The sequence below is a fragment of the Monodon monoceros genome, unplaced genomic scaffold, assembly GCF_005190385.1.
Source record: "Monodon monoceros isolate NGI ecotype Baffin Bay Population unplaced genomic scaffold, NGI_Narwhal_1 Super_Scaffold_4, whole genome shotgun sequence".
Lineage (NCBI taxonomy): Eukaryota > Metazoa > Chordata > Mammalia > Artiodactyla > Monodontidae > Monodon > Monodon monoceros.
The window spans coordinates 77968269-77995616 of record NW_021703781.1 but is presented as its reverse complement, the minus strand read 5'-3'; the positions used below and the strand labels follow the sequence as shown (position 1 = coordinate 77995616).

At 45.8% G+C, this 27348-nt stretch overlaps 1 protein-coding gene across 1 annotated transcript; it reads left to right on the top strand.

Annotated features, from left to right (window-relative positions):
• The first annotated feature begins 332 nt into the window (after positions 1-332).
• On the top strand, positions 333-27348 carry MKI67 (marker of proliferation Ki-67). Its single transcript, XM_029201115.1, has 15 exons — positions 333-481; positions 879-1068; positions 3358-3436; positions 3528-3643; positions 6743-6809; positions 8708-8753; positions 9200-10270; positions 11572-11747; positions 14670-14991; positions 15081-15202; positions 15310-15481; positions 17309-17464; positions 18406-23333; positions 24208-24651; positions 25920-27348. Exons 2-15 carry the CDS (start codon positions 977-979, stop codon positions 25983-25985), a joined length of 7857 nt encoding a protein of 2618 aa, XP_029056948.1. The 5' UTR covers positions 333-481; positions 879-976; the 3' UTR covers positions 25986-27348.

Below are 27348 nucleotides of genomic sequence, written 5' to 3'. Positions count from 1 at the left end.
CCCGTAGGTGCCGTGGCAGCTGAGGACGCTCAGGTGGCCGTCTTCCGCGGATGCACCGGAGCCAGCCCGGCCGAGCCCGTCCGCCCCGCCCCGCCCCGCAGAGCCCGTCCCAGTTTGCTCCGCCCTCTCCTTTCCCATTGGCCTGCCTCCTCTCCCCTGCGCCCAATCGCAGCGCTTAGCGCCAAATTTGAATCGGTGTTATCGTTTGAATCTGGAGGGCGCGGCGGCGGCTTTCCGCGCCAGAGCCGCTAACGCCGGGCACCTCCGGGACGTCTCTGGGCAGGGTCAGCGGGCCACCGGCGAGGGCGAGGGCGGGAGGAGCGGGGACTGGGGCCACGGCGAAGGTGGGGGCGGGCCAGAGGACTGAGGCCCGGTCCCTGCAGCGGAGGTGGGCGCGTCGCCGGCCCCTCCCGGTGCGGACTCGGGTTGCTCGCCGACGAGCGGCGGAACCACTGGTGTCGCCCCGGGAGACTCGTCCTGGGTGAGCAGCGGCCGGGGAGCTTCGGGGGCGGGGGCAGCCGGCGGGGCGGAGGCCGCGTGGACCACTCGGGGCTATGCGGACACCAGCGCCGGAGCGCGGCCTTGGCCTGCCTGGCTCGTCCTGGGCTCTGGCGTGTGGTCACGGTGGGAACTCCCGGGAGCCAGGAGCCTGGCGGGCGGCGTCCTGGACGCAGGTCTCTGGAGGGCGCTGGGTGGTGGAGGCAGCCCCGGGCCTGGCTGGGGCTTCCACCGGGGTCAGGTAAGGCGTGGGTCGGGGCGGCAGGGGCAGCGGTGAATAGTGCACGCGACCCCAGTTGGTCACTTACAAGTAACTTCTTAGCTCTTTGCTTTAGAATAACCCTCACCCCCTGTGTGTTTTATTTTTGTTATTTTGTCAGTGGCGTGTAGTCAAAGGATTGCTTGTAAGTCTGCTTCAGCAAACCTTTTGATGCCTGACCTTCCGGTACGGATTATAGTCAAAATTCCTCTTTAGAAAATGGGTCCTACAAGACGCCTTGTTACCATTAAAAGGAGCGGGGTCGACGGCCCCCACTTTCCACTGAGCCTTCATACCTGCTTGTTTGGAAGGTGAGCCCTGCCCACCCGCGGACAATTTAGACAATTTAGCTTAAAAAAAAACCCTCAATATTACTGACCAGAGATTAACAGACGAGATACACAGCTCTAGGAGTAGTCAGCCCTCGAGTTTGCTCAGGACTTCCTATGTATTGTCAGTGCTACTGGTTATTTATTATGAAATAGAATTCGAAGACAATGTTTACATAGTTGTGTTTTTTCAGTCAAACACAAATTTTTAAATTATTTGATAAAAATATAACTGGAGAAAAATGTAAAGGATTCTCAAATCCTGCTTCACTTCAGACTGTCTTTAGAAAGCCATTGTGTTCATCTGAAATCTCTCCAAACTGGGCATTCCTTGGCTGCTGGGGGATATTATTGAACAAGTGAAGGAAGGAATCTGTGCATGGCTTGTCGGTCTTTTTGGAAAAATGGAAATGGGAAGGAAAGTCCTTCTGGTTGCGTTTTGAGAACTTCTGTTTTGTTGCCTTGGTGTTGGTGGTGGCAGTAACTCTGGTCCCTGCGTAACAGGCACCATTAATCACACCATTGGTCTATAGTGATTCCTGATGGCTGTCTCCTGCCAAACAGATTCTCAGTTCTAATGAGATCGTCTTTTTCTGTCTCTTGCTGGGATGTTCTGATACCTAAAAATCAAATTCTCTTCTTTGGCTTAAAGTAGCTGTTCACTTTCCATAGCTTCCACTCTCTTCAAAAGGGAAAAACCAAAAACATTTTGGTACCAAATAGCAGTAATTCTGTTATTATACTGTAGTGATTAAGTGTATTTTTATGCGAGATTTTATAATCCAGAAACCCACTCGTAAGTGTTTGGTCATGGTACAGGTAGGAAGGGATATTCTTAGACTCCAGAGGCTCGTATTGAGTCCAGAGAGGAGGCATACGGTCTGTTCAAACGTGTAAAAGCACAGGATGGTAACAGGAACACCAGAGACCCAAAGAGCCTTGCTAAGGGCGTCTTTGATTAGTTTCTGTGTAGGTTTGGGAATTCTCCCTTCAGCTGCTTCCTGCTGATGTTAGTTTTCTGTAAAAAGACAGGTTGCGTCTAGATAATTTGTTGTGGCTTATTGATTAGTGTCTGTAATGATAGGAGGCTTGTGACTCTGTCAGTTAATAGTGTAGTTTATTTATTTATTTTTGGCTGCATTGGGTCTTCGTTGCTGCGCACGGGCTTCCTCTAGTTGCAGCGAGTGGGGGCTACTCTTTGTTGCGGTGCGCGGGCTTCTCATTGCAGTGGCTTCTCTTGTTGCACAGGACGGGCTCTAGGCGCGCGGGCTTCAGTAATTGTGGCTCGCGGGCTCTAGAGCTCAGGCTCAGTAGTTGTGGCACACGGGCTTAGTTGCTCTGCGGCATGTGGGATCTTCCCGGACCAGGGCTCAAACCCATGTCCCCTGCATTGGCAGGCGGATTCTTAACCACTGCATCACGAGGGAAGTCCCAATAATATAGTTTTAAAACAATAAAAAGCTCACAAGTTATGAGCATTTACTGTGTGCCAAGCAAATGACAGACATGAGTAACATTTAATTTTCTGAAGAACACCATGATATGTTTGCCAATGGAGTCCTCTTTTTATATGAAGAAACTGAGACACGGAGAGGTCCTAGCATGAAATAACAGCACTTTAGGTGATGATTAAACCTTGAAACATACATAGCATTACCAATAAACATACATAAACCTTTTTTATAGGAAAAAAAAAAGCACAGAGTACAAACAAGTATTCTCCAAACTGATGTAAAGTACTCCTTTAGTTGGATCTTATAAGCATAGATATCTTAGTGAAAGGCAATTCAATTTTGTATTCTAATATTTTCCATTATAATTATTTTTCAGTACTCTTAAGTTTTAATGATTTAAAATATTTGCTTATACAATACTTATAAAAATTGGGGGCAAAATGAAAAGATCATTTACATTGCCCAGTTTGTTTTTCCTTTATGTCATTACATTTACAGATCAAACATAGCGTCAGGGGCTTCCCCGGTGGCGCAGTGGTTGAGAGTCCGTCTGCCGATGCAGGGGACAGAGGTTCGTGCCCTGCTCCGGGAAGATCCCACATGCCGCGGAGCAGCTGGGCCCGTGAGCCATGGCCGCTGAGCCTGCACGTCCGGAGACTGTGCTCCGCAATGGGAGAGGCCACAACAGTGATAGGCCCGCGTACCGCAAAAAAAAAACACAAAAAAACATAGTGTCAGATGCTGTTTTATTTTGAATCACTGATGTAAGTTTTTTAAATTGCAGCAATCTAAAAAATCTTTATTCTTTTGAATTAAGGGGTATCGAGTGTGACATTCGTATTCAGCTTCCTGTAGTGTCCAAACAACACTGCAAAATTGAAATCAATGGACAGGAGGTGAGCGGGTTTTCGGAAGTCTGTTTTTTAAAACTTTTCGCTTTTTATCCATTTATTAGTTTACATGTTTTCCTCTCTTTTCTACTTGTAGGCAATATTGTTTAATTTCAGTTCCACAAATCCAACACAAGTAAATGGATCTACTTTTGATAAACCTGTACAGCTAAAACATGGAGATGTGATAACTGTTGTTGATCGGTCTTTCAGGTAGGTAAGAAATGGGCTAAAAAGAAATAGACCTTCTGATCCACCAAAAACCAGCCTCACAGTCCATCAGTGATCCTTCTGTGATGCGGGTGAATGTCAGCATGTTTGAGGTTGCCATTCCCAACACAGTCTTTATCTAAATTCATACGGATCTAGAAGGAATGGCAGGTGAGGTTTATTGTGTGCTCCAGCTCAAAGATTAGAGAGCACGTAACTATGCCAAGGTGGCCAGGTCCTAAAGGAGGTTCGTTGGGTTGCAAGTGTTGTGAAACTGCATTCATTTTACTTTTTTTATTTTAAAGTAAAATACACTCATAGAGAAAGTTACAAAACGAGATGTATGACCCAGCTTACCATGAAGTGACCAGCCTTGTGATAATCATCCATCACGGACCGAACTGTGCTCCCCCTAAATTCCCAAGCTGAAGTCCTGACCCCCCAGCTCCCCAGAATGTGGCTATCTTTGGAAATAGGACCTTGAAAGATGATTAAGTTAAAATGAGGCCATTAGGCTGGGTCCTAATTCAATCCGAGTGGTGTCCTTACAAGAAGAGGAGATTAGGACACAGAAGCCAGGGAAGGAGGTGTTCAGAGTGATGACTGTGCCAAGCGGCAGCAGAGGGCGGCCAGAGCCCAGGAGAGAGGCCCCAGGGAAGCCAACCCTGCCGACACCTTGATCTTGGACTTCCAGCCTCTGGAACTGTGAGAAAATAAATTTCTCTTGTTTAAGCCACCCAGGGTGTGACATTTTGTTATAGAACTAATACACCACCCGAGTCATAAACAGAGCATTTCTGGAAGTTTCTTTTATGCATCTTCTAATCATTACTTCTTCCCCACACCAAGTAAACCACTAATGTGGCTTTTCTGATAGCATGAAAGTCTTTAGAGTTCTACTACCTAAGCATGCATCTCTAACTGCTATGGTTTTGTCTGCCTTTATTAAACTCCATAAAGTAGTAACTGAGTTCTGCTTTTACGGTTGTGGGATTCATAGCATGGATTGGGATGGATGGATTCATCCCAGTTTGTTCCTTCTCGCTGCTTAAGGATTTCACTGAAATAAGATCCACAGTTACATACACAATTATACACAATTTATTCATTCTGGATGGACATTTGAGTAATTTCCAGTTTCTGAAATGAGTCAGAGCTTGCTTTTTATGATCAGATATGGTTACATTTTTACTAATCTGTCCTGGGTGTTTGGAAAAAATGTGTGTTCCACAGCTGCTGCGTGGAGTGCTCTATCTGTGTAGGTCCATCAGATTCAAATTCCTGACTCTAGAATCCTAGTAAATTTTTCCCCTGATTCTTAGTTACCTGGACAGGTAAGCTGAAATCACGCATTGAAGATTTTTTTTTTCTTTTTGTTTTTTAACTTTGTCAGTTTTTTGCGTCCGATATTTTGAGGCCATACTATGGGTTTAAATTAAGAATTATCTCCTCTTGGTGTGGATGAAGCTGTATCATGTATCATTCTGAAATGTCCTGTACCTTTAGTAATGCTTTTTTTTTTTGCGGTACGCGGGCCTCTCTCACTCTTGTGGCCTCTCCCGCTGCGGAGCACAGGCTCCGGACGCGCAGGCTCAGCGGCCATGGCTCACGGGCCCAGCCACTCCGTGGCATGTGGGATCTTCCCGGACCGGGGCATGAACCCGTGTCCCCTGCATCGGCAGGCGGACTCTCAACCACGGCGCCACCAGGGAAGCCCTTAGTAATGATTTTGATGAGAGATTTCATACTATAGTTTTTTTTTTGTTTTTTTTTTTAATCACATTGCTTTCAACTTTCATAATCCTTAAGGTTTAGATGATCTTTTGGAACCAGCTGTTAGGTGCACTTTTGTCTATAACTGGTTGATCTTGATGGATTGACCCTTTTATCATTATAAAATGTGCAGTGTCTCTGTGAATAATTTTTATCTTACAGTCTATTTTGTCTGGTATTGGTACAGCCTCTCCACCTCTCTTCTGGTTACTGTTTGCATGGTATATCTTTTCCCATCATTATCCTTTCATCCTATTTGTGTCTTTGACTCTAAATTGTGTCTCTCGTAGGCAGATGTAGTTGGATCATTTTTGTCATCCATTCTGCCAAATGGAACTCCATCTTCATTACTGCCTTCATTTGTATTAAATAGATATTTTCTAATTTGAATATCCTGGTCGTTTCTTTTTTTGTGCTTTTTGTGAATTTGCCTTCATTTTTAAAGGGTATTTTTTTATTAGATAGAGAAATAAATATTATTTCTAGGCAGGAAATATTTGATGAGGAATGGAGAGCAGAAGTATGTCCCCCAAATGAGATGCTGCTCAAATTAAGATTAGTTGAGATGACAAAATACCTCCAACAAAGACTAGGACATGGGTCATAGGAAGAAGGGCTTGACTTAGAACTCTGGTACCATGAGAAACAGTTCCAGACGATTGGCTGCTTCAGAGCTTACGTAGATGGCATCTAAATTCGAATCAGGCTGTCTCACCGAGGTACCCGAGTTCAGTATGTGTTATAAAAGTTTCTGTGAATGGATACCTGAGGTCTGTTAGAACAACCATGTCTCTTGCTAAATATCTTTGCGTCTTCCTAAAATGTGCCTGTCTTTGTTCAGATACAGATGGAGTAAGTGGGAAGCTGAAAAGATCATAGTGATCTTACAGTAGAGCTCTGTGGTTACCCTGTGGTGAATGACGTCACAGAGTGATAAAGGTGTCAGATGCCACCCAGCTTCTTGGTTGACCTTCCAAGCCATCAGATGATTTCCACGAACAAAAACTAGCAGACACCGGGTTTTGCTCTCTTGTGCAGTTGGTTCCAACACAGGAGGTGCTCAGGGAAGTTGTTGAATCTTACAGACTAGTCAGGGTTCAGAAATTTAATCTGGTCCCAACCTCTGACCGTGGTGTTCCAGAAGAAACCAATTTACCTAAGTTTTTAGCATAAAAACACTTTCCTGATTTCTTTCCATGAATAAGGTAATATCTTGAGTAAAACCTGATCTTTGTTCCTTGCTCCTTGGACATTAGTCAGATGTGGAAATTTTATCATTGGTTACAAATCTTTAATCTGAATATGTGCCTGTCATTCTGTGCGCTTCAGGTATGAAAATGAAAGTCATCAGAATGGAAGCAAGTCACCTGAATTTCCAGGACAAAGATGGGAACAGGTGATGGGGGGATATTATGGAACTTTGGGTTCTGATTCTTTTGCATGATGATATGAAATCATTTATATGCACTTTGACACTGATTTCTCACAAGGGAGAACGACTTACCAGTTATAGTAGGAAAACGTCGCTAAGGTAGTAAAACAAGTTGAACTTAGATATATTAAGATAATTTAAACTATCCTTCCTCTTTTATTCAAAATGAGAGTACTAGGTGTTACACTTTGGGCCCAAAGTCTCCTAAAGTATCCCACAATATGATTTTGCAAACCTTTGGTTAGGGCAACCCTGACGCAGAACTCAGATTCCAGAACCACATGATCTGGCGGCTCATTTTTTGTCCCATTGTACTCATTGGTCTTTATTCATCCAGAATAATCACATCAGAGTTGTAGGTACCAATGATGCTTCCCAGTTTTGACAGACAAATGACCCATGACACTGGAGGAGAGTTACTGCCCTGTGTCTATCAGTGGAGAAAACGTACTCCAAATGGCCCACCTTATTAAAATGCAGTCTGGGCCCATCCTGGGAGATTTAGTAGGACTTAGAAGGTTCTGGGTTAATCCTGAGACTTCCTATCCTTCTTACTTTTTATGAAGCTACTCAAGCTATTCTCTTCTGACCAGGTTGGAATTCCCTGGCTTAAGAGTCTTAGCACAGATACTCCTGAAATCAGCAGTGGGCTCTGCATTTGAAGTTCCCTGCTCCTGCCATGTGCCCTTGCTTCCCCAGAGGACTAACTTTAATGTCAACCCTGCTCACCAGCTTTGGGGGAAAGCTAGCTTTTGAGGTATCCCACCCACCAACCAACGTCGCTTCCAACTTGTTAGTAGGTATAAGAAAACCAACCAAAAAGCTGGACTATGGGTTAGATAAGAGGTCCCAGTGGTCTATGACCTGTTCATTATCTGGACTGTGATAATGTAAATATTGAAGTTGAATACTTAGAACATGTTATTTGACAGTGATTTTTATGGCTATTGGATATTATAGTACAAAAAATATGGGCTTGTATTTTGCACACAGTTTTAAATTTTAATTCATTTTTATTGTTCAGTCATATGATTCCTTTTGTCAACCTCAGATTGGAAGTTAGAAACCGAGCCCTCACATGGGAAGTTTGAGAAGCAGCATATTCAATACCAAGATATCGGAAATTGATTAAAGGAAGAAGTTAAAGTATTTGCCTTTGGATATATTTTGTGATTTCCACCCCTAATAATTCAGAGGATATTATTTTTCCTCCTTTGAAACAATATTGGACTTTTATATCTTACACCTGTGTTATTCCGTAGTTGTTCCTTACCCTCTATAAAGCTGCCTGGGAAGGAATGTGAAGGTGGCCCAGCAGGAGGGCTGCATCCCAGCCCCGTGCTCTGAGGGTACAGGGCCTCTGGGTGCATTGCTTTTGCTTTTGCCTTAACTTCTGGGCTTTCAGATAAACCCTTAGTACCTGCCAGCAACGAGCACACATGCTAAGTGGAGCCCCACTTCACCCACGGGTCCTTTAGCCAACTTCTGATAAAACAGTGTCAAGTCAATAATTCTGTGCCCTTGGTTCCCAGATACTGAGTGTGGATGATGTTTACTTTTAGCTTTGATTCTTCTTTCACAGAAGTTCAAGGAAGTTATAAAAAGTCACTGCTGTTCAATTTAAGCAATTTTAATCTTCAAGTTTGTTTCTTATTCTATTACTATATTTTAAAAAAATCAACTGAGAAATGCTTGTGTTATGAGTACCAGCCCAATGTCTTGGGCTCGTTTCTCAAAGTCGCTGAAAGTTCTCTAAGAACAGTTGGGTAGAGAAGGTCATCAAAGGAAGAACATTTTAGTAAATGTGACTGTCGGTATTTGAAAAGGCATCTAAATTGCTGTTCTTATCTGCCAATTCACAGGAGCCTTCGCGTCGGGTCTCAAGATCTAGCTTCCCTTCCAACCTTGGTTAGTAGATTTTTGGTTTTGTCTGGGATCCTGTAAGATCTGTTCTCTATGTAGCTTTGTGGCAAGGAAGGGACAGACATAGGCAGACACCTGAGTTAACTTTTCTCACAAGTGATGTATGGGTGCCATATGCTTGTTGGAGGGTCCATGTAGAGAGGAATTGTCATGCTCAGTTGTTCCCCCTAATTCTGAGCAGATTGATAGCATTGGATGTCTCCTGTTGGTTATAGGAGGTGTAGGAGGCTAAAGTGATTTATTTATTTTCATCATGGATCTAGTACCAGAACACCATTAGAATACATTTTGGACATTAAGAAATTTGTAGGCTAAGTGGAAAGCTAGGTTTTTAAGACAATTTGAAATAATTTTAAAATGTGAATATTGCCCATGTTAATCATTGAGAAAATCTCGAATTTCTGCTTCCTATTTCATAACTCATTGTCAAGATGGAAAAGTTCAAGATTCCAGTGCCCGTTCAAAATTCACGGAAGACGCTGCTTCCGGAAGGCCTGTGGTGCATGGGAAGAATGTCACAGGAGCTGGTATTGTCTCAGGTGACTCAGAAGATCCTGTTGCTGGGAAGACACCTAACAGCGTTCATTCCTCAGAACGTCCTGGAGATAACGGCAGAAATGCAACAGCTCCCACTGCTGGGGATTCTCAGGAAGGTTCCAGTGTAACATTCGGGATCAGTAATGGAGAACTGAAGGCTTTTTCCTCTAGAAAGTGTCTTAAGGAGAGTGACCAAAATGAGTCTCCCTTTAGGAAGCTTTATGAGTCAATGAAGGTGGAGTTAGATGTGAAATCAGGAAAAGTCAATGTTCTTCAGAATCGCAGAAAATCAGGATCACAGAGTCATTGCACACCAGAAAAAGAAAGCACTGGTGGTTTACAGAGCGAGACTCTGGTCTCACTTAAATCCAGACCCAAATCGGGCCAAAGCCCCCAAATTAAGGCAGACCCTGCTTCAGGAGAACAAGGAAGTAGCCAGACTGAGGGGAAGAGGAGTGATGAGCCATTTCAGACGCCCAAGGAGACCAGGAGCCCCAGCAGCCTCTGCACAGAGATAGAGACGCTACAAACCATGACCCCCGAACGATATTCACAACAAAGTCCCTCACGGAGTGGGCGGAGTGAAGACCTGAGTGTTGTCAATGGTGGTGCATCCCTGAACCTAGATCAAAGTGAAGGCTCCAGGGCAGATATTAAAACGTTTCCTCCTAAGAAGTTCTTACCTAGTATTCAAACGCCCGTTAAAGTTGAGAGTTTTGGAAATACACCAGAAAAACTTTGCCCCAGAAAGAGGAAGAGGAATCCTACAAATGTTGACGATCTGACAACAGAAACAGAGATCCTGCATCAGACAATTTCAGCTCCATTGGTCCCTCAAGCTGAAAGGAAGATTCAAAGCGATTTTCTCAACAAGCCTGAGAAGCTGGGCATGGCAGCTGATCCGGTGTGCACTGGGTTACCCGGTCTTAGCTCGGCTGATGGCAGCAGCTTCGGTGATTCCACGAGTAAGTTTATTTAACTGTAAATTTATTTCCCCCCCCAAGTTTACTCCTACCTTATGTCTAGGTATGAATTAGTGGGACCTTCCTTCCTTCACGAATGATTAGCTGTGAGGCACATAAAGGCACATATTCATCCTCTACTCATAGATTTGCGCGAAGACCCAGATAACCAACCAACCAGAAGAAGTGCTGGTTATTCGGGAAGAATTAGCAGGGGGTCTAAGGAGATAAGGTGGTCCAAAAGCATATTTGATTCTTCCGTCTACCACAAAACAAAGGAGAATAAGCATAAGCATAATTGCTTTCCACAGGAGTTTAATTCTGAACTAAAAGCTCTTTTATCCTATGAGTTTGATCCTCTAGAATAAGTCAGTGGAAATCCCTTGGAAATCTTTTCATGTGGGGTGGCTCTTAGAACACACCTGCCCCATCCCCATGGGTTTACGTGCCAGGTGTTCTTTTACGTGCCTTTCAGACACTCATTTCCCATCCTCTGTTCTGGCAGCAAGAGGGCCCATGGGACAGGAGTTTTGTTATCTTCCTTTTGCAAATGGCGAAACCAGTAACCTAACGGCACCCCATGGGTGGCAGAGATGTGACCCGTGAAGCAGGCGTGGCAGCTCCAGGGCCTCCCACGCTCCTCGGGGGCCCCCAGGTGTTCTGATGCTGTGCCCTGCTGTCAGCTCTGCTTCTGCAGGGAGCCCCCAGGGCAGGGGTGTGCGGCTCTGAAAGCAGACCCACGCACTTCAGTCACGGAGTCCCCACAAGTCTTACAAGTGGGGCGCCTCACTCAGGCAAGGGTTTATGTTGACAAGTGGTTCACAAAGATGGATAGTGGGGCTTGGGACTCGTGAATTGCCCATCTGTCAATATCACCAGGAGAGGTTTCCAGCTCGAATTCTACTCACTGGGTAGGTCTGAGTGAGACCCAAGTGTGAGTCTCTTGGAAAAGCTTTCTCAGGCCACTGCTGAAGCCTCATCCCCTTCATGCCCCTGCTCCGAAGTGGGAGCCACTGCTCCAGGCCACTCCCTTTATTAAGCTCTGTCCGCACAGGACTTGTCAATGTTTAAAGAAAGTCCTTGTCCTGTCAGGTTGGGACTTGGCATTTAGTGGTTTGTCCTGGATCTTTCCTGAGCTCTTGAAGCAGCATCACCTTCGTCAGCATCACAAGAGAGTAAAGGTGTGTGAGGTGCCAGGTTTCAGTGAATTTACAGTAAGTTTGTCTTCAATGGTAAATGGAAACAAGTCACACCTATGGTGCTGTTCTCCTTTACCTTCTCCACGTCTGTGCCCATTCCTCTAGATAACATGGATGAGGTGTCCCTGAAGAGGAGGCGGGTCTCCTTTGGTGGTCGCCTGAGACCTGAATTATTCGATGAAAACTTACCTCCCAACACACCTCTCAAAAGAGGAGAGACACCAAAGCAAAGACGGTCTCTGGTCACCCACACGCCAACCGTCCTGAAGAAAATCATCAAGGTGAGTTTACCCACTGGTCCCCCCTTCGGGTCTGATGATAGCATACATCCTTGGTCCATATTCTTTCCAACCCCTCACACTAGTAGAATGACAATGAACACCTTTTTCTTTCTAATAACAAAGTAAAAATATAAAAGTCTCTGTGAGAGCTCATTCATGTGGGTGTTGGGAAATGAGCACCTGGGTTCCAAACCACGGCCCGAGGGTGACTGAGCACATGTGGGTCCTCAGGACTTTCCTTCTCTGCAGAGGCCTCCTGCTGACCACACTTGCAGGGCCAGGTGGTCATGCTAGGGTTATAGTAAATACATTTGGAAAGACTCTGGAGGCATCACGACACAGAACCGTAAGGTTTTGGTGTTTTTCCCTTTTAGAATTACAAGGTGAAAAGAAAAATCTTGGGTGGCAGCACACCCATGATTTACAATTTTTCATCACCTACCCTAGGCTGTGACCTTAGATCTCTAGAAAGGTGGTGGCCCACAGCTCGCCTTCATCAGAGGGCCTGGGAAGTCTTTATTTTCCTTTCACACTAACGGGCGTGTGAGGTATGTCTCCTTTCCTTCCCTTTTATATGGGCTCCCGGAAGTGAGTGGCTGTCTTTCCATGCAGATCAAAGGTGGTTAAATTCCCACGGACGGTGTTTCCTTAGACTTAGATAAGAGCCTCACTCATGAGGAAGTTCCTTTCATCTTTCCACCTGAAATACCCCAATTAAGATTTAAGATTTGTTCGGTGCTTTCTTTCCCCCCCGCCACGTTTTTTTTTTTTTTTTTTTTAAGTGAGAGACGTAGACTCCCATCTCTACCATATACTTGACAGACACTGGTTGAAATGTTTGGTGCTTCCAGATTTAAACAGTTTGGGATTGACACGTACACATGGCTATATTTAAAATAGATAACCAACAAGGACCTGCTGTATAGCACAGGGAACTCTGCTCAATATTCTGTAATAACCTAAATGGGAAAAGAATTTGAAAAAGAATAGATACATGTACATGTATAACTGAATCACTTTGCTGTACACCTGACACTAACACAACACTGTTAATCAACTCTACTCCAATATAAAATAAATAGAAAGCCTGGTGGTGCTGAATTCTCTTAGCTTTTGCTTGTCTTTAAAGCTTTTGATTTCTCTGTCGAATCAGGATGAGATCCTTGCCAAGTAGAGTGATCTTGGTTGTAGTTTCTTCCCTTTCGTCACTTTAAGTATATCATGCCACTCTCTCCTGGCTTGTAGAGTTTCTGCTGAGAAATCAGCTGTTAACCTTAAGGGAGTTCCCTTGTATGTTATTTGTCATTTTTCCCTTGTTGCTTTCAGTAATTTTTCTTTGTCTTTAATTTTTGCCAGTTTGATTACTATGTGTCTCTGTGTGTTTCTCCTTGGGTTTATCCTGTATGGGACTCTCTGTGCTTCCTGGACTTGGGTGGCTATTTCCTTTCCCATGTTAGGGAAGTTTTCGACTATAATCTCTTCAAATATTTTCTCTGGTCCTTTCTCTCTCTCTTCTCCTTCTGGGACCCCTATAGTGCGAATGTTGTTGCGTTTAATGTTGTCCCAGAGGTCTCTTAGGCTGTCTTCATTTGTTTTCATTCTTTTTTCTTTATTCTGTTCCGTGGCAGTGAATTCCACCGTTCTGTCTTCCAGGTCACTTATCTGTTCTTCTGCCTCAGTTATTCTGCTATCGATTCCTTCTATTGTAGTTTTCATTTCCGTTATTGTATTGTTCATCTGTTTGTTTGTTCTTTAATTCTTCTAGGTCTTTGTTAAACATTTCTTGCATCTTCTCAATCTTTGCCTCCATTCTTTTTCCGAGGTCCTGGATCATCTTCACTATCATTATTCTGAATTCCTTTTCTGGAATTCCTTTTCTGGAAGGTTGCCTATCTCCACTTCACTTAGTTGTTTTCCTGGGGTTTTATCTTGTTCCTTCATCTGGTACGTAGCCCTCTGCCTTTTCATCTTGTCTCTCTTTCTGTGAATGTGGTTTTAGTTCCACAGGCTGCAGGATGGTAGTTCTTGCTTCTGCTGTCTGCCTTCTGGTGGATGAGGCTATCTGAGAGGCTTGTGCAAGCTTCCTGATGGAAGGGACTGGTGGTGGGTAGATCTGACTGTTGCTCTGGTGGGCAGAGCTCAGTAAAACTTTAATCCTATTGTCTGCTGATGGGTGGGGCTGGGTTCCCTCCCTGCTGGTTGTTTGGCCTGAGGCGACCCAACACTGGAGCCTACCCAGGCTCTTTGGTGCGGCTAATAGGGGACTCTGGGAGGGCTCACGCCAAGGAGTACTTCGCAGAACTTCTGCTCCCAGTGTCCTTGTCCCTTGGTGAACCACAGCCACCCCCCCACCCCCCTCTGCAGGAGACTCTCCAACACCAGCAGGTAGGTCTGGTTCAGTCTCCTATGGGGTCACTGCTCCTTCCCCTGGGTCCCGATGCACACAGTACTTTGTGTGTGCCCTCTAAGAGTGGAGTCTCTGTTTCCCCCAGTCCTGTCGAAGTCCTGCAATCAACTCCTGCTAGCCTTCAAAGTCTGATTCTCTGGGAATTCCTCCTCCCGTTGCTGGACCCCCAGGTTGGGAAGCCTGACGTGGGGCTCAGAACCTTCACTCTAGTAGGTGGACTTCTGTGGTATAAGTGTTCTCCAGTTTGTGAGTCACCCACCCAGCAGTTATGGGATTTGATTTTATTGTGATTGCGCCCCTCCTACCGTCTCACTGTGGCTTCTCCTTTGTCTTTGGATGTGGGGTATCTTTTCTGGTGAGTTCCAGTGTCTTCCTGTCGATGATTGTTCAGCAGTTAGTTGTGATTCCAGTGCTCGCGCAAGAGGGATTGGGCACACGTCCTACTCCGTCATCTTGAACCTACAGAGAAGTTATGTTTGTGATAAGGTTTCTTACGCACATTTAAATCTTGTCAGGAGCAGCCTCAGCCATCAGGGGAAGAAGATTCTCCAGAAGCCTGTCTGGAGGCGACTGTGCAGGATGCGTTTGTGAGGCCTCCAGCTCCTAATGCTGCTGCCGCTTCTCCAGATGCGCCCGACCGCTGCCGTAGCTTATCCAAGGCGTCTTCCATCTCCAGCGACAGCAAATCTCCACATCAGACAGATATTCCCAAGAGAGGACGGAGAAAAAGTAGCCACCTGCCCTCCAAGAGATCTTCCGTGGATCGAAGCCAGCATGGCATCTTACAGATGATTTATTCCAAGAGAAGGAGTGGCGCTTCTGAGGCCAATTTAGTTGGTTAGTGTTGTATCAACAGAGAGGTTTCAAGGTTGATTTTCTCGTTAGTGCCGGTTTTGAAAAGTCTCAACATCTTTTCCCTGTGACAGTGGCAAAATCGTGGGCAGACGTGGTAAAACTTGGTACCAAGCAGACCCAGACCAAAGCTGTTAAACGTGGACCTCCAAGACCCCTGAGCAAAAGGCAAAGAAGAACCAATAATACTCCGAAGGTAGGTGTTCCAATGTGAATTGCTCTTTGATACATAATATGATTAAGGGATACATTAAGTGTGGATTGAGGCTTTGACGCTTTATTGACTTCCTGATTGTTTTCCAGAAGCTGACTGGCATCGTTCACAATCAATTTAGCACAGGCCACGCAAACTCTCCCTGTACCATAATAATAGGGAAAGCTCACATCGAGAAAGTGAACGGGCCAGCTCGGCCCTACAGGATGCTGAACAACTTCGTGGTCAACAAACCAATGGACTTTAGTGAAGATCTTTCAGGTAAAAGCATAGCCATGGCTCTTAGGAACCAGAACGCTTTCATCCTCCTGTGTGGGTCCACATGGGTGGGTATCACGTTTGTTTATCTGCTGTGCATGGGACAGGAGGATAAACAATCTAGTCAACTCGGAGGGTCATGATATTCAAGGAACAGGGTGCTGGATTGGAGAACAAGGCCAGGTCCCTGACGATTTGGAGTCACGTGGCCTGTAGGAAGCAGGTATGGCAGGACATGCACATCTTTACCTGGGAGAGCAGCGCGGGTATACGACGTTGGCAGCGGCTTCATGGTGAAAAAGCAGCCTTGCTCTTATAATTGCCAGAGTCGGAGCAATTGGTTTGAGTGATGTTTTGCTTCAAGATTTCTTTTCCTTCCGTGTAGCTTAGCTGGTTCATGAAACAAAGGCTTCTCTGAGCCATTCATAGTTGAGCCAGTATTGCTATTTTCAGTAAAAGTGTGATGTGAGCTGCTGACACTTGTACTGGATTAGAACCACGGCAGGACCCTGGGTTTGGGATTTTCTGCTACGTCGTTTGACCAGTGGTTTCCATTCTGAGCACCTATGGAGGGAGGTGACACTTGAATCCATTAGGTGGAACCTAGTTTTTATTTCCTGGCGGATTTTAAGATGGGAGAATTGTTGTACCACTTATAAAACCTATGCAAAATACCCTCCAATTAGAATCACATTTGGATCAACATATTTATTAGCTTTTTAAAAGCAAACTATAAAAATGTAGAACAGTGATAGCCAGAGTTCTGATAGCATGCTCCATGAGTAAAAAACAATTTGAGCTTATACACAGATACACAGATTTCTGTGTATGCTTGTAAATTATGCACAAGTGTGAGTGTACTACTATATATGTTACAAAGCATTGAAGACAAATTCTCAAAAATATTTATAAGATAAGTAGAGGTTTAAATAGTACCTGGGATGGTAAATTTTTTCAGCCTTCCTTCAAAACATTTTTCTAGACACTCAACAAAGGCCACCCCTCGGTGTGAGTACTTTTATGACAAAACATTAATATGTGATGAAATATTAAATCTTGGATATTTTAAGTAAGGCCTGAACGGTGGCGGAGGAATGAGCTTTTTAAGTGAGTTGCCTGGCTTGGGTGCCTTCAGAACAGGCTTCCCAAACCCAGTTTGCAGACGGCTGCCAGACCGAGAGAGTCGGCTGCTGGTCTGTTTTGGTCCATTGATGTCAGAATGAGAAAAGTGAGGAGAATGAGAGTTTGAGAAACTTAAATCTTCCCTTTAGAGAACTGGATGGATTTGCTTGTTTGTTTTCTGAGATTATGTTAGTACTACCTTTTGGTGTTAAAATGAAAAGATGGTGATATTAGCACTTGACAGTACTAAAAATGGGCAGTCCTATCTCACTTTTAACATTTGGACATTTTATTTGTACATAAACTCTTGTAGTGCATAACCTAGGACTTATCGAAGGAGCCTGAGGGCCCTGGATTTGGGGATGCATGGAGAGGGACCCTGGAGGGCAGCCTCTGTCCTCTGGCCAATGCTCACAGCTGGAGTTCACTCTAGAAGAGGGTGGACATCAACTTCCGTCATTACATTCTTTCCAAGAGGAAGGCCAGAGAAGAGGCCATTTATGAGTCTAACTCGCCATTGCCCTCTTCAAAATATGGGTCCACAGCTAATGCATCAACCTCTCCTGTGAGACCCTGTCTCCCAGAAGTTCTAGGGAGTGATCTCTTGTTTGCCTTCCGACATTTCCTCTGTTGTACGTGAGGACAGGCATGCTGATTTGCAGGTATGAGCAGTCTGTTAACTGTTTTTCCACTATTTTCATGTAACAGGGCTGCCTGAAATGTTCAGGACTCCAGTGAAAGAGAAACCACAAAGGATGAGCCTGTGTCCCTCCACTTTTTCAAATTCAGAGGATTTGCTTGGAGAAGAGCTCCCAGTACCTCATTCAGGAGGAAAACCTCTGCTGTGTGCTTCAGAAAATTCTGGTGGGTTTCCTTTTTTTCCCCTGGCACTTTGATCTTTTCAGTGGAAACTGTAGATGGTCTTCTTTTTTCACAACAGCTACTGTATTATTTCGCTACGACAGATATTCCTGATAAAGTACCATGTCCAGCTTCCCTGTCCCATTGTTCTTAGGGGAGGTTTCTATCAGCAGCTGAAGTAGCACTGGCTTTCAGAGACTTGCATGGAAAGGCATATGCCTGTTTACTAACCGTAAACTACGGGTGTACACGTGGCCTTCATTTAGCATAAGTAAAGAGGCTGACAAGCAGGAAAGTGTAATGATCTCTCATCATACTTATATGTAAATTACTCAGATGTGCGAGTGCTGTCAATTACCAAAGAGAAAGGCAGCAGGTGTGCACCACGCAGGTACTCCTGTTAATCTCTGGTTGGGCACCTGCCGCAGGGTGAGAGTGAGATGTGAGTCTGTTTCTCTCTCATTTACACTGGTCACCGAGTTTCTGTCATAGAGGGGACAGCGTGCTACACTCAAGATGCTTCCTGTTGCTAAAGAATTGATGTTTCCTGTGTAACATGGACCCTTAGCGCACTAAGTATAATCCATATTATTGCATTGGTGGTCCAGCAGATGAAACAGCTGTTTCTCACGTTTGATGAAAAAAATGCGTGTGTTCAGCTCACTGAGACCTGGCTGGCAGCCTACGGAATGTTTTTCTTTTATCCGATCCCCATAGACCCTTACCACTGCCTATGCATGACCCCACTCTGTGTCACCCAAAAACATTGTTCTTAATTGTGTGTGGTTCATGTCAGGCAGATTTATGGCCACGTAGGCAGCCTCGTATCCTGAGATGGATGGGAGGCTGGTTTATTGGCTCTTAAATACCTCGTGAAGCTAAAACACCACATTGGCGCACGGTGCACAGAATATACTCATCATGCATGTTTTAATTTCTTATAGGACAGAATGTGTCCCCTGGGACTCAAGATGCACCAAAAGAGCTGTCTGATCAAAGTTCTGCAAGCCCTGCCTTAAGACGCCAGAGTATGAAAATTAAAATAAATGAAAGTATTACGAAAACTCCCAGGAACGTGTATAAAACAGCAGGTGCTGAGATGGAAACTCCAGTGTCTGAGGCAATGACACCAAAGACAACATCAAGTGCAAAGAAGTTGAGAAGGTCCATGGAGCTCAGAAGCTCACAGGCACCAGGTGTAGAGTGTAAAAACGAAGGCCCAAAACCTGACGCTCTTGAGAACGTCTTGGGAAGATGTCTGAGGAAAGCACCACAGCCAGAGCAGAAGCTGGAGGGAGATGCGAAGGAGAGCGAAGCGCAGATAGAGCACATGGGGTCAAAAGGGAATTCCAAACACACGATAGCCGTGAGGGGACCAAGGAGAGCCTCAGAGCTGAGGTGTGAGCTAGCAGCAGACCTGACCGCCCTCGAGAGCTTGCAGGAGACACAGCCTGAGGAAGACCAGCTGGACATCCCAAGTCTCCTGCAGACCCCAGCTCATGCCAAGGAAGCAGTGGATTCAGAGAACAAAGCCACAAAAATGCTCTGTAAATCTCCCAGATCAGGAACAGTCGGCACGCCCACCAGGACAAACACACAGCTCAAGACACCTTCCTGGAAAGCAGATGTAGAAGATGCCTCAGCCCTCGGAAAACTCACACAGACACCCGGGAAAACTATGCCCATGCACAGAGAACCAGGTGATGATAAAAGCATCAAATTGTTTAAGGAAACTCCAAAGCAGAAACTGGACCCTGCGGAAAATGTAGCCGGAAGTAAGAGGCGGCCAAGGACACCCAAGAAAAAGGCCCCACCCCTGGAAGACCTGGCTGGCTTCAAAGAGCTCTTCCAAACCCCACATCATGCCAAAGAACCCATGATTGATGACAAAACCCCCAAAATGCTCTGCCAATCTCCACAACTAGAACCAGTCAACACACCAAGTAGAAAGGGACGTCTCAAGACACCTTCCCAGAAAGTGGATGTACAGGGAGATGTCTCAGCTCTCAGGAAGCCTCAACAAACACCAGGGGAAACCACACACTCACACAGAGAACCAGAGGGTGCTGACAGAGGCATTGCAGTGTCTCGGGAAGCTCCAGAAGAAAAGCTGGACCCTGCAGAAAATGTAGCTGGAAGCAAGAGGTGGCCAAAAACACCCAAGGAAAAGGCCCCACCCCTGGAAGACCTGGTTGGCTTCAAAGAGCTCTTCCAAACACCAAATCACACAGTGGAACCAATGAGTGCTGACAAAATCTTCAAAATGCTCTGCCAGTCTCCACAACTAGAACCAATCAACACACCCAGTAGAAAGGGACATCTCAAGACACCTTCCCAGACAGTGGCTGTGCAGGAAGATGTCTCAGCTCTCAGGAAGCCCACACGCTCACACAGAGAACCAGAGGGTGGTGACAGAGGCATTGTGGTGTCTCAGGAAGCTCCAGGAGAAAAACTGGACCCTGTAAAAAATGTAACTGGAAGCAAGAGGCGGCCAAGGACACCCAAGGGAAAGGCCCCACCCCTGGAAGACCTGGCTGGCTTCAAAGAGCTCTTCCAAACCCCACATCAAGCCAAGGAACCAATGACTGAGGATAGAACCCCCCAAATGCTCTGCCAATCTCCACCACCAGAACCAGTTGTTACATCAACCAGCATGACCAGACGTCTCAAGACACCTTCCCAGAAAGTGGCTGTGCAGGAAGACCTCTCAGCACTCAGGAAGTCCACACACTCACACAGAGAACCAGACGGTGGTGACAGAGGCATTGTGGTGTCTCAGGAAGCTCCAGGAGAAAAACTCGACCCTGTAAAAAATGTAACTGGAAGCAAGAGGCTGCCAAGGACACCCAAGGAAAAGGCCCCACCCCTGGAAGACCTGGCTGGCTTCAAAGAGCTTTTCCAAACCCCAGATCATGCAGAGGAACAAATGACTAATGAGAAAACCACCACAATACCCTATAAATCTCCAGCAGTAGAACCAGTCACCAGGCGAACAGGTAGAAAGAGACGGTTCAAGTCACCACCAGGGAAAGTGGATGCAGAAGAGCCCTCAGAGCCCAGGAAGCCCACACAGACACCAGGGGGAGCCAGGCATTCAGACAGAGAACGAGCGGATGGTGATAAAAGCATCAAATTATCTAAGGAAACTCCAAAGCAGAAACTAGACTTAGCAGAAAATATAAATGGAAGCAAGAGGCCGCCAAGGACACCCAAGGAAAAGGTCCAATGTCTAGAAGACCTGGCAGGTTTCAAAGAGCTCTTCCAAACCCCAGATCGTGCCAAGGAACTAAGGGCTGTTGTCAAAACTCCCAAAACGCTCCACATGTCCTCCCAACCACAGCTAATTGTCACACCAACCAATAGGAAGAGATGGCTCAAGACACCTCTGGGGAAAGCAGATGTAGAGACAGAGCTCTCAGCATGCAGAATGACACAGACACCAGGGGAAACTAGGCACTCAGTGGGAGAACCAGTAGGTGATGATAAAAGCATCAAATTGTTTCAGGAAACTCCACATCAGAAACTGGACCCTGCAGAAAATGTAGCTGGAAGTAAGAGGCGGCCAAGGACACCCAAGGAAAAGGCCCCACCCCTGGAAGACCTGGCTGGCCTCAAAGAGCTCTTCCAAACCCCAGATCGTGCCAAGGAACCAACGACTGATGACAGACCCACCAACATACCTCATCAGTCTCCACAACCAGAACCAGCCAACACACCAAGTAGAAAGGGATGTCTCAAGACACCTTCCCAGAAAGTGGCTGTGCAGGAAGATGTCTCAGCTCTCAGGAAGCCTCAACAAACGCCAGGGGAAACCACACACTCACACAGAGAACCAGAGGGTGCTGCCAGAGGCATTGCAGTGTCTCGGGAAGCTCCAGAAGAAAAACTGGACCCTGCAGAAAATGTAGCTGGAAGCAAGAGGCAGCCAAGGACACCCAAGGAAAAGGCCCCACCCCTGGAAGACCTGGCTGGCCTCAAAGAGCTCTTCCAAACCCCACATCAAGCCAAGGAACCAATGACTGAGGACAGAACCCCCAAAATGCTCTGCCGATCTCCACCACCAGAACCAGTTGTTACATCAACCAGCATGACCAGACGTCTCAAGACACCTTCCCAGAAAGTGGCTGTGCAGGAAGACCTCTCAGCACTCAGGAAGTCCACACACTCACACAGAGAACCAGACGGTGGTGACAGAGGCATTGCGGTGTCTCAGGAAGCTCCAGAAGAAAAGCTGGACCCTGCAGAAAATGTAACTGGAAGCAAGAGGAGGCCAAGGACACCCAAGGAAAAGGCCCCACCCCTGGAAGACCTGGCTGGCTTCAAAGAGCTCTTCCAAATCCCAGATCATGCAGAGGAACAAATGACTAATGAGAAAACCACCACAATACCCTATAAATCTCCAGCAGTAGAACCAGTCACCAGGCGAACAGGTAGAAAGAGACAGTTCAAGTCACCACCAGGGAAAGTGGATGCAGAAGAGCCCTCAGCGCCCAGGAAGCCCACACAGACACCAGGGGATACGCAGAGAGAGCCTGTATGTGATGAAAAAGACAGCAAAGCGATTAAGGAAAATTCAAGGCAGAAATTGGTCCTGGCAGAAAATGTAATTGGCATCAAGAGTCGGCTAAGAACATTGAAGGAAAAGGCTCAACCTGTGGAAGACTCGTGCAGTTTCAACGAGCCCTTCCAAAAGCCAGGTCAGGCCAAAGAACCGGTGAGCGATGGTAAAATCGCTCCAGCGCCCTGCCAATCTCCACCAGCCGGACCAGTCACCAGGCCAGCAAGTAGAAAGAGGCGAGTCAAGTCACCGCCAGAGAAAGTGGGTGTAGAAGAGCCCTCAGCTCCCAAGAAGCCCACACAGACACCAGGGGATACGCAGAGAGAGCCTGTGTGTGATGAAGAAGACAGCAAAGTGATTAAGGAAACTTCAAGGCAGAGACTCAACCCTGCAGAAAATGTAATTGGCATCAAGAGTCGGCTAAGAACATTTAAGGAAAAGACCCAACCCGTGGAAGACTCATGCAGTTCCAAAGAGCTCTTCCAAAAGCCAGGTCAGGCCAAAGAACCGATGAGTGATGTTAAAATCACTGCAGTGCCCTGCCAACCTCCACCAGCCGGACCAGTCACCAGGCCAGCAAGTAGAAGGAGGCGGCTCAAGTCACCACTGGGAAAAGTAGACCTAGAAGAGCTCTCAGTACTCAGAGAGCCCATCCAAACAGCAGGGGAAACCATGCACAGAGAACCAGTAGGTGATGAGAACAATATCAAAGTGTTTAAGGAAACTTCAAGGCAGAACCTGGACTCAGCAGAAAATGTAATTTGTGTCAAGAGTCGGCGAAGAACATTTAAGGAAAAATCCCAACCCCTGGAAGATCCGGCCAGTTTCAAAGAGCTCTTCCAAAAGCCAGGTCAGGCCAGTGAACTGGGAAACGATGCTTCTGGAGTTAAGAGAGCCCCAAAGCAAACAGCAGACAGAAGAAGACCTGTAGAAATATCCCGAAGAGTCCTCAGGGCCCCTAAAGTAAGGTTCATGGGAGACCTTGTGGGCAGCAGAGACCCTGTAAAATCACCAGGTGAAAGCTGCATCTCCCCGTCCCCCAAGAGGAAACTGGGAGAAGATGCAAGGGTTGTGGGCAGGAAGAGGCTATGCCCCACGATGGCTGCACAGGACCCTGAGGAAGAGAAGCCCCTCCAGAAGAAGCAGAGGACAGCCCCCAGGGAGAGACGGGAGCCCCCCAAACCCTCGGGAGTGAAGAAGAGAAGTCTGAGGATTTTGGCACAAAGGACTAAACCTGTGGGAAACCTGCCCAACAATGACATGAAAACTAAACCTACGGATCCACAAGGAGAAGACGCGCACGCTCCAAATAAGGTGATGGGTGGTGTGATGTAATCGTACCGTGTCATCTTGGGTGGATGCTCTCCATTCTGGTATAACGTTTGCTGTAAGTTGTACATAACCCGAATGTATGTGTGGGTACCCTTTCCCCGTGGGGTCTGTGTTCAACACAGTGAGTAACTGCAGACCTTCGTAAAGCATCCTTTGGGGACTTCTAGAGAGAATAGGCTAATTTGGGAAAATAACTGGTCAAAATTATTATTACACATTTTGCCAAGAACTTCTCAGGAAGTGACTGAGTTGTGTTCATCTTCAAAGGTGTGGAACTTTGTGCCGAGAAAAAGTGGGCAATTCAGTGCTGCCTTGTTTCAGACACTGAGACCTGGAGCGCTGGGTAGAAGTAGTATCTGCATCAGTATTGAAACAATTAGAACAATTTTCACGGGGCGTGTGTCTTGGGAAGACCTTAACTGTCAGGGTTGTCAGATAGAGAAGCTTGTAAATTCGATTCCAGAAATTGAGATTTTCCTGTCCTTCTCTATCAATGATTGTTAAAGGATTAGGAATTCATTTACTACCTGAATAATGGGGCATTCTCCTGGAATACCCTTTTAACGCTTGTTGTAATCAGACTGACGTATATGACATTCAGACATTGTGATTGGAATTTATACTGAATTCCTTACTTATGGTTTATCATTAGAAATGGTGATTCCTCCATTGGAACAAAGTGACAGGCACTCCCTTGACTCGATTAGATTACTGGCATCTTAGAAAATGAACCAATGGAAAATTTTCCAATTAATCCCCCTTTGAGTTCACTTTCGAATGATTTTCTCCATGTGGAGTTTTAAAATTTGTATTCCTCATTCTTGACGTTTTGTGGATGTCTTTTGAATTTTTTTAGGGAATGTCCCTGCGTACCAGGCGCCCCACTAAAACGAATATAGAGGAGCAAAGACCTGGGTCTCTTATATCAGCAGGAAAGATGAAAATAAAGAGAAGTGAAAAGAAGTCCACGGAGACCTCCCAAGAGATGAAGCTACAAAGCCCAGAAGATGCAGCCGAGAATCCTACCTCTGGGGGCAAAGTTCAAGACAGAAGGAGGCCCTTGAGATCTGGGAAGCAGAATCAGAAGCCTTTGCCTGATGCAACAGAGGAGACAGCAAGGCAGGAAAGAGTGGAAATCCCCTTGAAGAAGCAGGAAGAGAAAGAAGCAACGGAATACTCAGACTTCAAGGGTTTGAGATCCAGGAAGATTTCTCTCCACCCTCGAGGAAACCCTTCGGAGAGTGAATCCGAGCAGAGAGTAACCCGGGGTGCCAGGAGATGTGCCAACAGCCTCCACAAGGCAAGTAATTTCCTGTTTCTCTTTTTTTAAGTGCATAGAATGTTTCAATATGATTTTTGCCCTATGTTGCTAGAGCAGACACAACACATGATATGTAATAACATGCCACCAGCTCCTGGTTAGACTAATGTAAGAGGCATGAATCTAAGCCACATTTTGTGTCTCTATATTCAAGTGTATCTGGCTTGGGAATTCCACTTTGAATAGTAAATTCACATTATAAAGTCATCATTCAGGAAAAACAAGGGATGGGACTTCCCTGGCGGTCCAGGGGTTAAGACTCCGAGCTTCCACTGCAGGGGGCTCGGGTTCAATCGCTGGTCAGGGAACTAAGATCCTGCTTGCCGTGGCCAAAAATTTTTAAAAAAAGGAAGGAAAAGGGATTTATCCAGTTAGTGTTTTCTGACTGCTCGTTGCATACCCTGTAGTAAGATTCCAGGCAGCTGTCTTCAGTCCCTGGTTAGAGATTGAATGAAACTTCCAGAGGGGTAACGCCTGATTTCGAAGGCGTCCCTTTGGAAAGCTGGGATGAAGAGCAGGTGGAGGTGTGTTTAGGTGGGTAGCACTGTTCAGAGCTCCCACCCGGGAGGCAGTCTGGTGTCCTTTGTCCCGTCCCAAATGTGCTCTCTGCTGACACTCACGTAGCATTGAGGGGTGGTCCCCTTCAAACACCTCAGTTGTTTAGAAGACCCAAAAGATTTTGGTCTGAGAAAAAAACCAGGCCGAAACCTTTTGGGTCTTCTGGTTTTTAATCTGTTTCACATCTGGTCAAGTTGAGATTTTTAAGAACCTCATTTTTTATTTGTAATAAAAGTTTACAGCTTGATTTTTTTCAAAACAGTCAACTAACTGCAAGCACCTGTTAATAAAGGTCTTAAATAAATGTCTTTGTGTATAAAAGAAAAAAAATATTTCAGCCTGATTATACCTTTGAATTCACTTTTTCTGAATGGTATTTATGAAAATTAGTGAAAATGTATGTATTTGTGTGGAAATTTTCTTTCTCCTTTTATGATGTATGAACTTAAAAATAGCTTACAAACCTTTCTATCAAAGGACACAGTATTTAACTTTAAAAAATTAAATAGTAAAAACAGTTTAAGGCAACTTTCACAGGCTCTATCTTAAAGTTTATTTCCAACCTCAAGATTAATTTTCTAGGACTAAAGGCCTGCATCACACCTAGAAAGGATCGGGGTTTTTGCAGAGTCGGTTACAAAAATTGTTCTTTTAAATTACTTAAGAGTTATACTTTTGTTCCCAAACAGGAAAATGACAATGTGGGTGTCAAGAAAATAAGAACCAGAAGTCATCGAGACAGTGAAGATAAATAGCCAAGAAGCTTAAAAGGGAAAAACATGTAATGAATTTAGTTTAGCGATAAGTTGTAGTACAATATTTGCCGTACATTTTATAATGAATTCTGTAAATAATGCTATCTGGAGGGGAGGGCAGGTTTAAGGGAAGAAAGCTTGGAATTTTCTGACTCTGAATAGTTTATTCAAAACCTCCATGTGGAGGTTATGAAGGAGACTGCTGGGTCTCCTAAACTGAAAAAAATTTAAAGCTTGGGTGGGTGGGGGGCAGGGGCAGGGGAGGGTTTGCCAAGGTGTGGCCTTCAACTTGGCGAGATGAAGCCCTGGAGTTTGTGACTTCCACGGTCAGCCCCCATTGGCCGTGGGCTCAGGCACTTGCCATGCTGTGTTGTAAATGTTTCCGTGTGGGTCTGTGTCCTTCGTGTACATACCTCCTCCATCCAAATGTGAACGGCGGGGCTTCTGTCCTGCACCCCCAACACCAGGCAGGCATTCTGGAAATATGAATGAGTGGGTATAGGAAGAGAAAAATGAAAGTTACAAGGTGTACCTTTACACTGGGGAGACCTCGGGTCCAGGCACTAGGGCTGTGGGTCATCCGCACAGGACTGTCCTCTCCTTGGTGTCCTGACCACTTAAGGGAATAAATGTGTGATGTGGAGGACAGTTTGCGATGCCATTTTCAGGGTAACGAGACTTTGAGGAATGACGGGTAGCTTGTCTTTTCCACGTTGAGCATCTTTGTCTAAACTAGGACTGCTTTCATCTGAGAAGTCATCGCCCCACTCAATCTTAGGGCCATCGGCCAGGGTGCCCCTCAATTCCAAACTGTAGCACCCCTCTGAGCTTTCATGTCATCTGCATATTCTGAGCTTTCTGCAAATCTGCTCTCACCTGTTTTCTCTGACCACACCTGTTGGCCTGTCTTAGTCCCCAGCAGGTCACCTTGGACGGAGGAACACAAACCCGAACGTTTCCCCCAAGAGAGCGGCCATTTGACAGCCACAGAGCATGAGGCTCTTCCCCCACCATTTCTGAGTCACTTAACATGGGAGCCCATGGCTCCTACAACTCGTTTCAAGCCTGGACTTCCGTCTTTCTTCAGTTTCAGAGCCTCCGTCACACTGCTGTTCTGCTTTGTCCTCCTGTCCCTTTGTGTTCCCCAAATCAGAAACGAGCACACCCTCCCTCCAGTCACCTGTATGGAGTCCTCCCCATTCACCTACCTTGCCAGGTGGAGGTAAGGATGGAAGATAAGAAAAGGTCGCTGTCCCCTAGAGTGTGAACTATAACACTGGTGCCCCTGTCTGTCTACTCTTGTAACCCCCGTGTCTGGCATGGAGCCAGGTCCACATAACAATAAATGTTTGCTGAACGAATA